Raw genomic sequence first — 16489 nt, 5'->3', positions numbered from 1 at the left:
GCCTGGAGCCTGGAGCCTGGAGCCTGGAGCCTGGAGCCTGGAGCCTGCTTGGAATTCTGTGCCTCCCTGTCTCTCTCTGCCCTTCCACCAGTCACACTCTGTCTCTCTCTCAAAAATAAACAGTAAGAAAATAAGGAAAGAATAAACACTTAAAAAAAAAGAAGAAGAAAGTGGAGTGAGATGCCCAGAAACTCATACTTACACTTTTGGCTTTCTCTAAGTATTTTTTATATCGTTCTTCCATTTGTTTCATTTCCTCTTCTTTCTTTCGTAAAGCTTCTTGCAGTTCTTCAATTTTTAAGGCTACAGATGAGAGGGGGGGGAGTTAGTGTTTAATGGGCACAAAGTTTCAGTTTGGGAGGATGAAAAAGTTCTGGAAATATTGGTTGCACAACAATGTGAATGTACTTAATGTCACTGAACTATATAATTAAGAAAAGTTAAATTGGTCTTTTTTATGTGATGTAGATTTTACCACAGTGGGGAAAAAAGTCTGTGTCCTGCTCCACACAAAGGAATTAATAGGCTACCTACATGTGTAAATACCAAAAGCAGTCAAAATCTGGCTGACTTACATGCAACTTTACTATGAAAATAGCTAATTTCATAAAATATTCATTAGCATCCATAGTTAAGAAAAAAATCAAAAGTATAATCAGAAATACTCTGAAGATGATTATATACTCTGTAAATAAGACAAATTTTTTAATTGCTAGGATATGTAACAGGACCTATTTCTGAAAGAATTTTTTTTTTTTTTTTTTTAACGTTTATTTATTTTTGGGACAGAGAGAGACAGAGCATGAACGGGGGAGGGGCAGAGAGAAAGGGAGACACAGAATCAGAAGCAGGCTCCAGGCTCCGAGCCATCAGCCCAGAGCCCAACGCGGGGCTCGAACTCACGGGCCGTGAGATCGTGACCTGAGCTGAAGTCGGACGCTCAACCGACTGAGCCACCCAGGCGCCCCTGAAAGAATTTTATATAAACTTATTACTAGGGTAATGCCTGGCTAACCAATTTAAAACTATGCTAATTGGCAATATGTCAACTATACTTCAATTAAAAACAACTATGCTAATTAGGAAAAACTCACAGCTGTTATTAAATCGTGGCTCAAGATCTTCAATAATGGCTCTCTTCTTCTGCAATTCATTATTGGCTTCATGCAGCTTCTCCCTGGAACAAAATATATAACACATTGTCACCTACTACTGGTTCGTGTTTTTCTCCACTTGAAAGATTTAAGTTCTTTATTCTTGGGATACACTTGCATAGCACACAAGTGCTATGAAACAAGGATAAAAAGCGTAATCCAACATGAATTAAAACACACACACAAAATAGGCAAAAAAAATAGAGACAAAAATCTCAGACTTTGAAAGTTATCATTTCTTTTACAGAAACATGCACAACAAGGTATAAAGAATTTAGTGATATTCATCTTCTAGGAGTAAGGATATTATAAAAATTAATTTAAAACTTTACAGAGGTTTTACAATGCAAAATCTTATTCTAAAAAGTAAAGCTCTAAAAATAAAAATTAACAGAAAGAGCACAATCCTCCAATAAAAAAGAATTAATGATACATGCACCCACCAGGATAGATTCCACAGAATAATGGTGACCATAGTAAGTCAGATACAAAGGGTAATGCTGTAGGATCCTTTTTTTTTAATGTTTATTTTTGAGAGAGAGAGACAGAGAGAGAGACGGAGAGGGGCAGAGAGAGAGAGAGGGAGACACAGAATCTGAAGCAGACTCCAGGCTCTGAGCTGTCAGCACAGAGCCCGAAGCAGGGCTCAAATTTGTGAACCACAAGATCATGACCTGAGCCAAAGTTGGATGCTTAACCAACTGAGCCACCCAGGAGCCCCTGTAGGATTCCTTTTATATGAAGTTCAGAAAGTGTCAAAACTAATGAAAGGTGATAAGAGAGCAGCATAGTGGCTAGTTTGCGGATGGAATCAATTAGATGGGAAAACGAAGAGTCCGGGGAGTTGCTGGAAGTATTCTACATGTTGATTTGGGTTACCTTTATATTGTAGGAAAACACTCATCAAGCTCTAGACTTAGGAACTTAGAAGTTGTGTACTTTATGTAAGTTATATTCCAAAACAAAAGTAAAAAGTGAACAGAAAGTTTCTTCCTGGTAGTTATATAATATGCATAATTCTGGCACTTTATGAGAGGGGAAAAAAGGCTGCACAAATTGGAAAATACAGGAAAAAAAAGCTAAGAAGAAAACAGCACTATGTTAAGTCTATTCCTGTTTTTTCCTACGTATAATACTTCAATAAATTAGTATTTTTTAAACAAATTCTTTGAGAACGTGATATATCTAGATAAATAATATATAGTTTAAAGAATAAGAAAATGTAACCTAGTAAAGCAACAGGTTATGAGACAAATTATCACAGAACCTTAGGGAACCCAAGCCCAGAATTTTCACCTTTCTCCTGATTTTTGTGTAAGACTTTGTGTGCATTCCTGAACAATATACTGTTGAATTTTGCCTGATTTTACTTTATACATTATACTGTATGTATTGGTCTTGTGACTTCCATCTTTAACACTGTGCTCTCAAGATTCATGTATGTTGGTGTGTTGGCCCTAAGTTACATATTTTACCACATTGTTTGAATATACTTCATTCTATCTATCATTTTACAATTGGTGGCATTTGTATTGTTTCTACTTTTCTATGATTACAACGTCCTTTCTTACGTTGTTCTACATGTCTCCTGATAGATGGTAACAGCATTTCTAGGAATCTAGGGCTTATACAGGGAGCAGAACTGATGGGTCACAGGATAGGTGCATGTTCAGTTTACTAAGTAAATCAATGTATAGTCCTACCATCAGTGAATTAGAACTACCGAACAGCTTTGGCAATTCTTAGTATGTCGGACTTTTAAATTTTACCAACTTGGTATGTGTCAATCAGCCTCCACTGCAGGTATAAATGTGCATGAGAATGACCATTTGAAATGTCTACGGACCCTGTTGTGGAATGAATTGTATCTCCCAAAAAAGATATAGTGAAGTCTTAACTCCCAGTACCTGTGAATGTAACATCATTTGAAAATACCATCTTTGCAGATATAATTAGTTAAGATGAGGTCATAATGAATCAGGGTGGGCCCTAAATCCAATGACTGATGTCCTTATTAGAAGGCCATGTGAAGATAAAACAGAGAGAAGAATGCCATGTGAAGACGGAGATAGAATGATGTGTCTATATGCCAGGGAACACAAAGGACTGCTAGCAGCCATTATGAAGAGGGGTATGGAACAGATTTTCTCTTAGAACCTCCAGAAGGAATCACTTCCTTGATTTTAGACTTCTAGTCTTAAGAATTGGTAGAGGATAAATTTCTGCTTTTTTTAGCCACCCAGGCTGTAGTAATTTGTTGTGGCAGCCACAGGAAACTAACATAGGCCTCATTATCACTAATAGATTCTTTTAGATGAAGATATTTACCATGTAAATGAACACAGAACAATGGTCAGTTTTATGAAACAACAGGCGCTCCACTTTTTTTGCAATAAAGAAATGGGAATAAGAAAAGGACAGAATTCAGGCTCTAGGTAACCTCACAATGGCTAGAAGGTACCATTTTCTGTCTACTAGTACATTAAGAATCTGCCCATTGTTAGACTTGCCAGCAAGTGTCCATTGCTAGGATTATCTCACTTTTCTCATGTTAAAAAAAAATTGGAGGTGCCTGGGTGGCTCAGATGGTTACACTTCCAATTCTTCATTGCCGCTCAGGTTATGATCTCACGGTTTGTGAGTTCAAGCCCCACATCGTGCTCTGCACTGACAGTGCAGAGCCTGCTTGGGATTCTCTCTCTTCCTCTCTCTCCGTCCCTCCCCTGCTCGCTGGCTCTCTCTCAAAATAAATAAATAAACAAAAAATTTTTGAAAAAAATTTATTTCATCTTTAGATTAAAAAGTCATTTTCAGATGTATTTGCAATTGAAGGATATGTTTGCAAATCTGCTACGGATAGCTTTGTACTACTTTAAAACTTTACTTCAAAAGAAAGATTCAGCTGGCTATACTCTAGGGCTGGCAAACTACAGTCTGTGGGCCAAATTCAGCCTGCTGCCTGTTTTGGTATAAAGTTTTATTGGAATAGTCACAACATCAGTTTATAATCAGTCTATGGCTGCTTTCAGATTACAGAGCTAAGTAGTTGTGGCACAGACCATGGCTTGCAAAAGCTCTCTGGCCCTTTACAGAAAAAGGTTTCTGCCTCCTGATCTAGACTGTCTCAAACTCCTCACTATAGTTAGTTATAAATACTATCACAAAGATGTAAAACCCAGGAATCTTATTTGAGAAAACAGTTCTAAAGCAGTAATTGCTTTGATTTAAGGACCTTGGGTTGAGATGACCCTTTAGACACTATTAACATGTCTTATAATTTCCCTTATCTTCAGGGGCCACCTGTGCCATGGCCTAGACACTCCGTAACCATCTAACAAAATACTTCTATTTCACTAGAAAATAGGATAATGAGACGCAACAGCTTTTATACTTACAGATGTTCTTCAAGCTTCTTTTTTAGAAGAACTGACTGAAAATGGAAAATAAAGAAGTTTATTTAAAATTTTAACTAATAAATTATTTTTTTTAAATAAAGAGTACAGTAGTAACCAACTCTGAATAAATTCGCAGTAAGTTCTCTTGTCAAAGAGCTCAAAACACACAATGTACCCAGGTCTATTTCTTTTTGGTTAGAGAGAGAGAGCAGCCCCTGATTGATAGTAATTGGTATAAAATACCCAGGAACTGCATATCTGAAATCTCTATAGTCATGAGGGTCAGGAGGAAATGACTGAGAAGACCATTTATATATAGACCTAATATTCTTGGAGTCAATAGGCAGGTAGCTAGAACTCTAGTAACTCTAATAGATTTTTTCCCAGGGCATGTGGCTCAGTCGGTTAAATATCTGACTTTGGCTAAGGTCATGATCTCATGGTTCATGAGTTCAAGCCCCATATGGGGCTCTCTGCTGTCAGTGTAGAGCCTACTTTGGATCCTCTGTCTCCCTCTTTCTCTGCCTCTTCCTTGCTTGCGTACATGCATTCTCTCTCTCTCTCTCTTTCAAAAATAAATAAACATTAAAAAAAAAACAATAACAGATTTTTCCCTAACATATTCTTTATCTACTGTATTATTTCCTTGTATCATGATAGATACTGGGATTAACTTCCATAAATACTGACTCACTCCGAGATTTCTGAATATGCACACAAATAATTTATGTGATGGTATGGGAATGTGAAGGATGGCATATGCACAAAATTTAATGGACTGAAGAACACGGCTTTGGCTGAGTATTTTTTAAAAATTCTCCTAAAAAGCAGATCAGAATTGACCTAAAAACAAAAAATAATGGCATTCTACATAGGACCACTAGGTTTCATTATACTTGTAGGGCACATATTATTAATGAATTCTATCAAACATTCCATTTTGAGATAAATTCAGCCAAACCCAGTTAATAAAACAAACTGTCCAATCAGTCAATAGCAGCAGTGAGGGGCGAAAAAGCCTCACATTAAGTTCTTTGATTTTCAGTCACCTTATTTAATAACGATTACTATAATTATTCATTCAAGTCCATTGTAACACAGCTCTGGAATTTATCAAATTCACTTCTTTGCTCAGTATATTAACTAGAGCAAGATCAGTGGACTATAAGGTCCTCTATCAGTGCTTCTCCCAAAATATAAAAAAAAGGGAATAACCTATTAACTTTCAATTATTGCTTGTTCCTTCTTTAGTACAGAGAGTAAAGTGAACATATTTTCTAAATACTTTAACTACAACTTTGCATTTGTATTTTGACTGGAATCTAGCAAAATTAGTTTTAACTGAGATAATACACAGTAATTACCTCATGAACGGTTAATATACCAGACACTGTGTACAGTGTGTACTGTGTACTGTGTACAGACTGTCGCATGCAGTCTCATGTTAATCTCACAATGTGAGCAATATTAGCCCCATCTTATAGGTGAGGGAGGTAAGACTGGGGAGCATTCAGTGATTTCAAGTGGCAGACCCAAAATTAACACCCAGGTCGGCCAGACTCCAAAGTTTATACATGGTCTTTACTTTCATGTTTTCGATGCTCCAGTACTTCTCCACTAAAGACTGTTACTATTAAAGTAGTGGCAGGAGGCCAGTTACTATTTGCCATAGGAAAATAGCTTCAATGTAATTTATAAAAGGGGGTAGAACAGAAGCGGGATGGTAAAAAAATAAGAGCAGAGGTTTTTTGGTTTGACTTGTTTTCAATATCCTCTTAAATATCTTAAGTGTAAAGGGCATAAACCTATAAGGCAATAATATTGGTATATTCATTTTCCATAAAATTTGTATCACTTAAGAATTTAATACCATCAACTGTGATGGAAGAGAATGTACATAAATCAAAAAGTTGCTCAATATATAGAAATGAATAGGAAGCCATACTTACAATAGCCTTTTGAGCAGAAACCATGCCAAGAGACAGAGAGGACATATTAGTATGAAGCAAACACAGCAGCCAATAGAAGGAACGATTTAGTAATTCATGAATAGAAGTAAAAGTTATGCATTTTTTTTTCAAAAATGTACAGTTTTCTTTCTTCTATGGTGTCCTCATCCTGTCTCGTTCTCTGGAGTTTTATACAATGTGGCTAGCTCAAATTATCCATATGACTGGATATAACAATGTTTTTCTGCTTCCATGCTAAAAATAAATGACATAAAAATAATAATAAAAATGTGTAAACCATCCTACTCTGACTTAAGGTCACATGAAAGGACTGTGCTTTTGATAACAGAAATAGGCAGGAATTATAATGTTCTCCAGAGAGGACCAGTTCCACCGGGCAGGTTGTCCTACATACTACATACTCTGGAGACGCAATGCCGTAAGGTAGTGAAAGAGAAGAGGAAAGCATCAAACATTTGCTGGGGGAAAGAACCACATACTTTCTCCACACCATTTTGAGGCATATCAGAGAAAGTTTCTATTGGAATAGGAACTCTGAGGAAATATCTAAGAATTTAGAGCAAGACATTTAGAATCTGGGCAGTCAAATAAATGGACTACCTTATGCAAATAGTACTTTTAGGGCCAGGATCTCACTTCTGAAATATGTTCTCTTAAAGTGATGGCACAGAGCATATTCAATTAGATTTGATTACCACAGTGATATCTAAATCAGGCTACACAAAATTATTTTTTACAGAATAAATTCCCTCTGTGTCTCTAATATGAGTAAGAGAATCAAGCCTGTACAATGGCTATCGCTATAACACTAAAGTAGAGCTGATACTGATGTTCTGCCACTCTTACTTCCTATGTACCACATGCCCTTCCCCTTTCTACCATAACAAATCAACAAAAAGTCTCCTCAAAGTTTTAGAGACCAAAACTAAGTCTACAGTTACCTCAGTTTAAGGGACCCAGTGATTTCACTGAAGAAATCACTTTGGTTCATCTCTAAGAACTTAGCTGGGCTTCCTAATACTTTAATACACTAATGGTGGTTTTGCTTCACCTCTTCCTGGTTTAGCATTCTGGATTAAAAGTATGTTTAATCAAGTATGTTTATGACATTTCAAACTAGTTCTATTTTAATAAGGGAATAAGGTAGGTTGGATGTTGGTCACAATTTTAGGAACTAGGAATCAATCTGGGATCTAAGAAAGACTATCAACACATTAATTAAAGGATAAATTAAACCACCGATCTTAGAGGATCCTGTCAATACAAGACAGATACATGTTTATGAAACTCCTAAAATTAGGTCAATAATGAGCTTTAGGCATCTAATATTTGGAGGTTTTGAGTAATATACTGGTTTAATACCCCTTTTTTGGTTCCTTTTGTTTTTATGCCCGGAAAGAAATGATAGATCTATAGTTCTGACATTCTCCAAAAAGACTACCAATGGAAGCAACTGTGTAGGTTTATACTCAAAGGCCAGAGTTTATAGCAAATTATACCAGCAATAATAAAAAAGAACCAACCGACTGAAGCAAAGATTAAACTATTTTTGAATACTTTATTGTTGTAATTCTACTGTATACTGCTTATTAAATGTAAAAGATTTGGAAAATTTGATTTATTTGCACTTTCATCAGAGACTGACTATTATGTGCTACAGAAGCACTGTGATAGACAGTGAGCATGAGAAGACGAAAGTCCATCTAGTTCCTGGCTTAATGCATTTACAATATTCTAGTGTGAGCGTGCCATTCAAGCAGGCAAGGCTATGACAGACATGCAGTACTCTGCATAAGAGAATATAAAAAGAAGGTCAGTGAACTTATATTGAGTGGGGCAGTGCTGGGGATAGTAAGAGGGATTCAGAAATCCAGAGGTGGTTATTTCTAGGAATAACACTATTTTTAAAAATATCAATTATACATAAAAATTTCTATTTGAACATACTAAATTTGTACAGCATTTTTGTTGTTGTTGACCAGAGGGAAAAACCTTGTACTCTGAATACTGAGAGGAGTACATTTAAAACACAAAGCCTCAGAGAGCCTGGCTGGCTCAGTCGGAAGAGCATGTGACTCTAGACCTCAGGGTCGTGAGTTTGAGCCCCACGATGGGTGTAGAGGCAACTTAAATGAATAAATAAATAAAAACTTAAAAAAAAAAAATCCTAGCTTCTCTACTCTGTAAATCAAACAAACAAAAACCCCACGAAGTGAATTCCTTAGTTAATAACTACAAATAAACTTCTAATTCCCAGCAGAAGGATTCCAAAACAGACAATGAAGTACTGTCTGGTCCTTTTCACAAGGAACATTAGTAAAAGGAAAACACTGTTGTTTTTTTTTTTTTTCTATAACGAATATAATTATAAATTATTTTGACAGAGACCATCAAAAAAAAAAAAAATAAAAGTTATAGCTTTTCTTAACATTGTGAAACTTTTGGACCATGCTCAGTACACATTAAAACTTACATCTTCTGCTTTTGAGCCTTGATCCTGTAAAGATTTTTGCAGTTCTTCAACTTGTGACTGTACTTCCAGAAGTCTTTGATTCACCAGCCTAGAAATCAAACATATATTAATTTGTCAAGTTCAGACTTACTTATACCTTCTCTCTTGGTTTTCATATTGGTTAGAGACACAGTATAATTAGCAAAACAAAGCTAAGATAGTAGTGCAGCTCACTGTTCAGATTATTTTTTGTTTTACTTGAAATTAAAAAAAAAAGTTTATTTTTGAGAAAGAGTGTTTGTGCATAAGTGAGGGAGGGGCAGAGAGAGGGGTACAGAGGATCCAAAGCAGGCTCCACACTGACAGCAGACAGCCTGATGCAGGGCTCAAACTCATGAACCATGAGACTGTGACCTGAGCGACAAACTCAGACACTTAATGACTGAGCCACCTAGGTGCCCCTTACTTGAAATTTCTATGATGATTTCAAATATGGTATTTTAGTGGACATATCTTGTTATACCACTATACTTAAGCATATCTAATTATCTGAAATTCACTTCAATACATGTTTATTCGCACTATGTGTCATGCACCATGCTCAGCATGGTGTTAAAAGATCCCTGTACTCAAGGAATTTAGTGGGGAAGCAAAATGTTAAAATACAAGATAAATACTTCAACATATCACATAGAGGTACAAAAAAGAATAATGATTGCTCAAAGCAGCAAGAATTAAATCTAATTGTATGGGGGAATTAGGCTTGACTGAACTGAGACTAGAACAATAAATAAAACACTTAAGTGATTAAGGATGGAAAGGGGATTTAAGACAGAGAATTCATCATGTCCAAAGCACACAGAAATATGAGGGGGCACAGTGAGTTCAAAAATGGCATGTCTAGAGCCTACTTAAAATTAAAAAAAAAAAATTCTATTTTTTTTCAATGTTTATTTATTTTTGAGAGAGAGAGACAGAGAGACAGAGTGCGAGCAGGGGGAGGGGCCATGAGAAAGGGAGACACATAATCCAAAGTAGGCTCCAGGTTCCGAGCTGTCAGCACAGAGCTGGACGTGGGGCTCCAACTCACAAACCATTAGATCATGATCGTGACCTGAGCCAAAGTCAGATGCTTAACTGACTGAGCCAGCCCGGTGTCCCCCTCCCCAATATTGTTTAAGTATGGGGGTGTCATTCAGTTGGTACGGTGTGTGACTCTTGATCTCAGGGTTGTGAGTTAAGCCCCACATTAGATCTGGAGCCTACTTAAAATTAAAATTAAAATAGGTAAAGTTAAAATTAAAATAGGTAATAAAAAAAATTCCTTAAGAATGGCATGTCTATGAGGGGAACAATGGCTAGATGAAACCAGAGAAGAGGAGAGGTTGTTGAGTACAGCCTTACATGAAATGTGTATTTAGAACTTATCCTATGATCTGGCCTAAAATCTGGCTGAATAACTCAGCCTTTAAGAATGTTGACTCTGGACCTCATACATCCTCTAGGTCATTATGATGCAACACTCAGTATACCAGCCTGGTTCTCTAGGTCTTGGGATTCCTCCTTGGAATCTCTGAAGGATTGCCAGAGGGTGAGACTTAATCAAAAATAGTTTACAAAGATAACATTGATTTGAGGATGGAAGATGTTATTAAAAAGGTCAAAGTGAAGGCATGAAGACCGGAAGGAGACTACTACAATTATCACTAAATATGCCTGAAAGAGGAGGGAACAAGGATGAAATATATCTAAAAGGCAAAAGAATACAAGGATTAAAAAATAACACTCAGAATTCTGGTTTGAGCTTTTGGAAAACATTTACTGAGAAGGAGAATATAGGAGAAGCAGGTTGCTAAATGAAGGTATTTTGTAGTTGTTGAAAATGCAGCACCTTGAGTTATCTGTCAAACAGCTGTATCTCTGCATCTGAAGCACAAAGAGAAATCTGAGTTGAAAAGATAGATGTGAGAGCCATTTGGAGTTAACAGAAGCCTTGAACAAAAATAATATCGATTAGAAAGAATGTAAAGAAGAGTAGAAAAGAGGAACAAAGATGGTCCATGGCAGATCACCAACCAGAGGGTAGAAAGAGGAACATCACCCTGAAGAGAAGTAGGAGAAACATAAGAGAGGTATTTTAACTGAAATTTTAAAAAGTTTAAGGAAGGGGAGGATGATCAACAACAATGAATACAACAGACACGAGGAAAGATAAAATTTTGAATGCTCCCACTGGATTGGCCATTTACAAGATGACTGGTTATTTTAGTAGGGAATACTTTAGTGGAATGGTAGAAGCCAGACTATCTCAAATTAAGGACAAAACAGGGCAATGAACATTTAGAATCTAAACAGCCAGAAAATTCAATAAGCATTTTTTTTTACTAAACAAACTGTAAGAAATTCTTCCCATAAATGTTACAGGTTCTATAATTAGTGACAATCACATTGAAAATTCAATCTAATCTATGATAATAACTAATGTTTTTCACATCAAGGAACAGAAAATCTAGGTGCTTTTTATTTATTTTATTTATTTTCTTAAAGTTTATTTATTTTTGGGGGGGAAGGAGCAGAGCAAGAAGGAGAGAAAGAATCCCAAGCAGGCTCCATGCTCCATAACTGTGCAATCACAACCTAAGATTGTGAGATCTTGACCTGAGATCAAGAGTTGGATGCTTTATCAATTGAACCACGCAGGCACCCCTAGGTGCTTTTTAAATAGTGAAGGAATTATTTGAAAATCCATATTCAATATGGGGAGATATACAAATACATTACTAGTGACACTGTAACTTTGTTCAATCTTTTCAGAAAGTAATATGGAAATAGATTTCAAACCATTAGAGTATTTCAACCACCCATCTTGGCCATTTTTGAAATTATTTAGTCAACAAATACTGTAAGCCTATTAGGCCTTGGTAAATGCCATATATATTAAGTCTACCAAGATGTTCCTTGGAAGTATTTGAAAACAACACAAATTTTCAGTAATGGGGAATAGACAAGCAAATACCCTAAACATTAATGGGGAATAAACAAGCAAAAGTATGAAGTATTTACACACATACTTTACATACATGAAGCTATGTAAACATATGAGCTCACCTTTTTTCAAAAAATGCAAACTTCAAAAAGCCAAGATAAATGAGGACTCTAATACCTACTTCATGGTGCTGTTTAGAAAAGTAAGGTCTTATATAGTGTCTAGTGCAGTATCTGTACAGAGCAGGCACTCTATAAGTGTGAATTGCTTCTACTTATTTTCTCCCCCTTCAGAAGTTATCATATTAATTAAAATCTACTTACATATAATTTTCAAGGGCGTACAGAAAGAGGATGAGCTTGTAATCACAATATACTCTGGGCAGGAAGGGAACAAGGTCACGTATGCTTTGAGAAAGCTCCCTGAGCGAGGGTCAGCAGGTATTACAGATTTTTAAAATGCCAACTTGCTGAGAAAACTAATTGGAAAGGACTTTGGAGGTTTACTACAAACCTTTCCTTCTGACAGACAATGTACCGGTGCTGAACAAATTGTGTTTAAGTTAAAAGATTCAGTGGAACTCAAGTTTCTTTGTACTAGTCTAATGCTGTACGCTTGTAAGAGATTAAGTTGGAGACAAGGTCATCTACTTACTTATTAAACTCAGTAAGAACTAATCCTGAAGAGAAAAAAATCCTCTGCAGGAGAAAGAAAAAATAAGTTTTGCAAACACGGAAAAAGATAACTTGGCAAGAAAGAGTATGGATGGGGTGCCTGGCTAGCTCAGTCAATGGAGCGTGCAGCTCTTGATCTTGGGTTGTGACTTCAAGCCCCAGAGTGGGTATAGAGATTGCTTAAAAATAAAATCTTTTATTTTTATTTTTATTATTTTTTTAAATAAAATCTTTTAAAAAAGAAAGGCAGGAAGGGAAGGAAGGGAGGGGGAGAAGAAGGGGAAGGGAAGGGAAGGGAAGGGAAAGAGAAAGAGGAAGTAAAGAAGGAAGGAAGGAAGGAAGGAAGGAAGGAAGGAAAAGAATGAAGGCACGCAGGCAGGCAGGATTAGATAGAGGCTCTGAATTCAGGCAGCCTGGGTCTAAGCCCAAATTCCCTCACCAATAAAACTTTAATAAAGATAAGACTACATATTTAAAATAAATAGCACAATGTTTGGAACAGACAAAAGCTAATAAACATTAACTGCTATTATTAATATTATTATTGTTATAGGTTACAGATGGTCATACTATAAATGTAAGGTATCAGTACTGTAATTCAGGAAATAGTTCTGCTAGGAAAATGGCAGAGTAGGAGGACCATGACTAAGCTCATTGTGGCCCACAGCTACAACTAGATAACATTCACATCAGTGTAAATAACCTAGAAAATGACCCGAGGACTGGCAGAACAAACTTCACAACTAAAGGTAGGGAAGAGGCCACATGGAAGAAGGTGGCAAGGGCAAAGCCATGGTCTGGGAGTGAAACAGACCATGACTGTCTGTGGCGGGGAGGGAGCCAGAAAGAGCAGAAAACAGACTTTCAAAATATTTGACTTTGAAAGTTAGAGGGGCCAAATTTTATGAGTTCTTAAAACCAGCAGGACTTAAAGCCTGGAATTTTAAAAACTGGTGAGCTTGGTTCTGGTAGAGACCTGAGTGCATTAGGAAGCGGTGCCCCAGTCTGTAAAGAGACAGCATGACCAACAGCAGTGTAAGTAAATACAGCAGAGAACCAGCAGTTTGAGGGCAGATGAGAGGGAGAGTGATTTGTCCATCTCAGAAAGTGGCCTAGAGAGACACGGATCATGCAGACACCCCTCCAGGAACAAGGAGCTGGTAGTCACCATTTCCCTTTCCCTGGCCCAGAGCATCAACACATATCACCACTCCTACCTAACTTCTTTGCACCAAGCACTGCTCCTGATGTTCTGCCCTTCCCAGTCATGCTCCCCTTAGTCCCTCCCAGCACTGTAGGTCCCCTTCCCCCAGAAGATAGTGCAAACCCTGCCAACACCACATCTCCCAACCCACATGTTTTGTGGGGCAGGTCTCATTTTCCAAGCACACCGTTGCACATTAAAATGCACCCCACCCCTGCTGGGGACCAAACACTGCCCACAATACGCAAAGAGAGCCTCTATAGACAAATGACTGAAGGACAAAAAGGTCAAGACACAACAGCAGGGTACACACAAAAGACTCCTTGAACTGCCAAGCCCTGGGGAACAGGGGACACTGCACTGCAAGGCACCACAGGACCTCTTCTTCATAAGGCTATTATCATTAAAAGTAAGAGAAGTAGCTGACTTTCTGAACAAAAACAGACACAGAAAACAAAATGAAATGAGAAGACAGAAAAATGTTTCCCAAATGTAAGAACAGGACCACACCACAGCAAGAGACCAAAGCAAAGTAGACACATATAATATGCCTGATATGGAATTTAAGGTAATGATCATAAAGATATTCACTGGACTTGAGAAAAGCATGGAGGACATCAGTGAGACCCTTAACAAAGAGATAAAAAAAATGACTTATCAGAAGGGTGTCTGGGTGGCTCAATCAGTTAAGTGTCTGACTCTTGATTTCACATTAGGTCATTATCTGGAAGGTGGTGGGATCGAGCCCTGTGCGGGGCTCTGTGCTGACAGCATGGAGCCTGCTTGGGATTCTCTCTCTCCCTTTTTCTCTCCCAAAATAAACTTTTTTTAAAAAAATGGCTAACCAGAGATGAAGTATACAATAAATGAAATTAAAAATACACTTGATGGAATAAATAGCAGGCTAGATGACTTGAAAGACACAATAATGGGAAATAACCAAGCTAAGCAAACAAGAGGAAAGAAAATTAAGCAAATGGAGAATAGTCACAGGGAACTCAGTGACTCCATCAAACATAACATCCACATTATAGGGATCTCAGAAGACGAAGAGAGAGATAAGGGGGCAGACAATTTATTTGAAGACATAATAGCTGAAAACTTCCCCAATCTGGGGAAGGAAACTAACATCCAGATCCAGGCACAGAGATTCCCCCTAAAATTCAACCCCAAAAAAGTTCACACCAAGACACAAAGTAATATAATGGCAAAAAGCAGAGATAAAGAAAAAAATTTAAAAGCAGTAAGAGAAAAGACAGTTACATAAAGGAAACCCCACAAGGCTATCGGTAGATTTTTCAACAGAAACTTTGCAGGCTAGAAGGGGTGGCATGATATATTTTAAGTGCTAAAAGGGAAAAATCTGCAGCCAAGAATATTGATCCAGCAAGGCTATCATTCAGAATAGGTGACAGAAAGAGTTTCTCAAACAAAAACTAAAAGAGTTCATGACCACTAAACCAGCGCTATAAGAAATACTGAAGGGGATTCTTTGGAAAGGAAAGATCATAAAGGAATATGAAAAGTAAAAAACACAAAAGTAGGAAAAATAAATTTTTTTATAAAAATCAGTCAAGGGATTCATAAAAGAAAAGGATACAAAATATGACACTATATACCTAAAACGAGGAGCAGAGGAATAAAGAATGGGTTTAAATTTAAGCAACCATCAACTTAAGATAGACTGCTATATACAGAAGATGTTATATACAAACTTAAAGGTAACCACAAATCAAAAACCAGTAATAAATATGCAAAGAATAAAGAGAAAAGAATCCAAGTATATCACTACAGAAAGCCAATAAACGATGAAAGAGAACAAGGATCAGAGAAAAACTATAGACACGACCACAAAACAAGTAACAAAATGACAACAAACACAAATCTATCAATAATTACGTTGAATGTAAATGGACTAAATGCTCCAAAACACACAGGGTGACAGAGTGGATAAAAAAACAAGACATCTATATGTTGCCTACAGGAGACTCATTTCACACCTCAAGACACCAGCAGATTGAAAGTGAGGGGATAGAGAAACATTCATCATGCAAATGGATGTCAAAAGAAAGCCAGGGAAGCAATACTTCTAAAACACAAAGTAGACTTTATTATTATTTTTTTTTAACGTTTTATTTATTTTGAGACAGGGAGAGACAGAGCATGAACAGGGGAGGGTCAGAGAGAGGGGGAGACACAGAATCTGAAACAGGCTCCAGGCTCTGAGCTGTCAGCACAGAGCCCGACGCGGGGCTCGAACTCACGGAGCGCGAGATCATGACCTGAGCCAAAGTCGGATGCTTAACTGACTGAGCCACCCAGGCGCCCCACAAGTAGACTTTAAAAGAAAGACTGCAATAAGAGACAGAGAGAGACTATAAGATAATAAAAAAGGGATGATCCAACAAAAGGATATAACAATTGTAAATATTTATGCATGAAACATGGGAACACCCAAATACATAAAACAATTACTAACAAACATAAAGGAACTAATCTGTAGTAATACAATAACAGTAGAGGACTTTAACACCTCACTTCCATCAATGGACAGACCAACCACATAGAAAATCAAGAAGGAAACAGTGGCTTGAATGACATACTGGACTAGATTTAATAGACTTAATTCAAAACATTCCAAATAACAGCAAAAT

The 16489-nt window shown here is 37.1% G+C and overlaps 1 protein-coding gene across 3 annotated transcripts in view; it reads right to left on the bottom strand.

The window, feature by feature from the left end:
- Positions 1-16489, bottom strand: part of HOOK3 (hook microtubule tethering protein 3) — a 117186-nt gene that overhangs the window by 15201 nt on the left and 85496 nt on the right. For all 3 annotated transcript variants that reach the window (XM_049632460.1, XM_049632462.1, XM_049632461.1), the window contains exons 16-19: positions 8993-9080; positions 4550-4584; positions 1095-1177; positions 203-303 (exon numbers count right to left, since the gene is read on the bottom strand). In XM_049632460.1, the coding sequence (XP_049488417.1) occupies positions 203-303; positions 1095-1177; positions 4550-4584; positions 8993-9080 (307 nt within the window). The remainder of the gene's footprint in view (positions 1-202; positions 304-1094; positions 1178-4549; positions 4585-8992; positions 9081-16489) is intronic.

The sequence above is a fragment of the Panthera uncia genome, chromosome B1 (genome assembly GCF_023721935.1).
Source record: "Panthera uncia isolate 11264 chromosome B1, Puncia_PCG_1.0, whole genome shotgun sequence".
NCBI lineage: Eukaryota > Metazoa > Chordata > Mammalia > Carnivora > Felidae > Panthera > Panthera uncia.
Note: the sequence above shows the minus strand (reverse complement) of the source record. Positions and strands in the feature narration are given on the sequence as shown.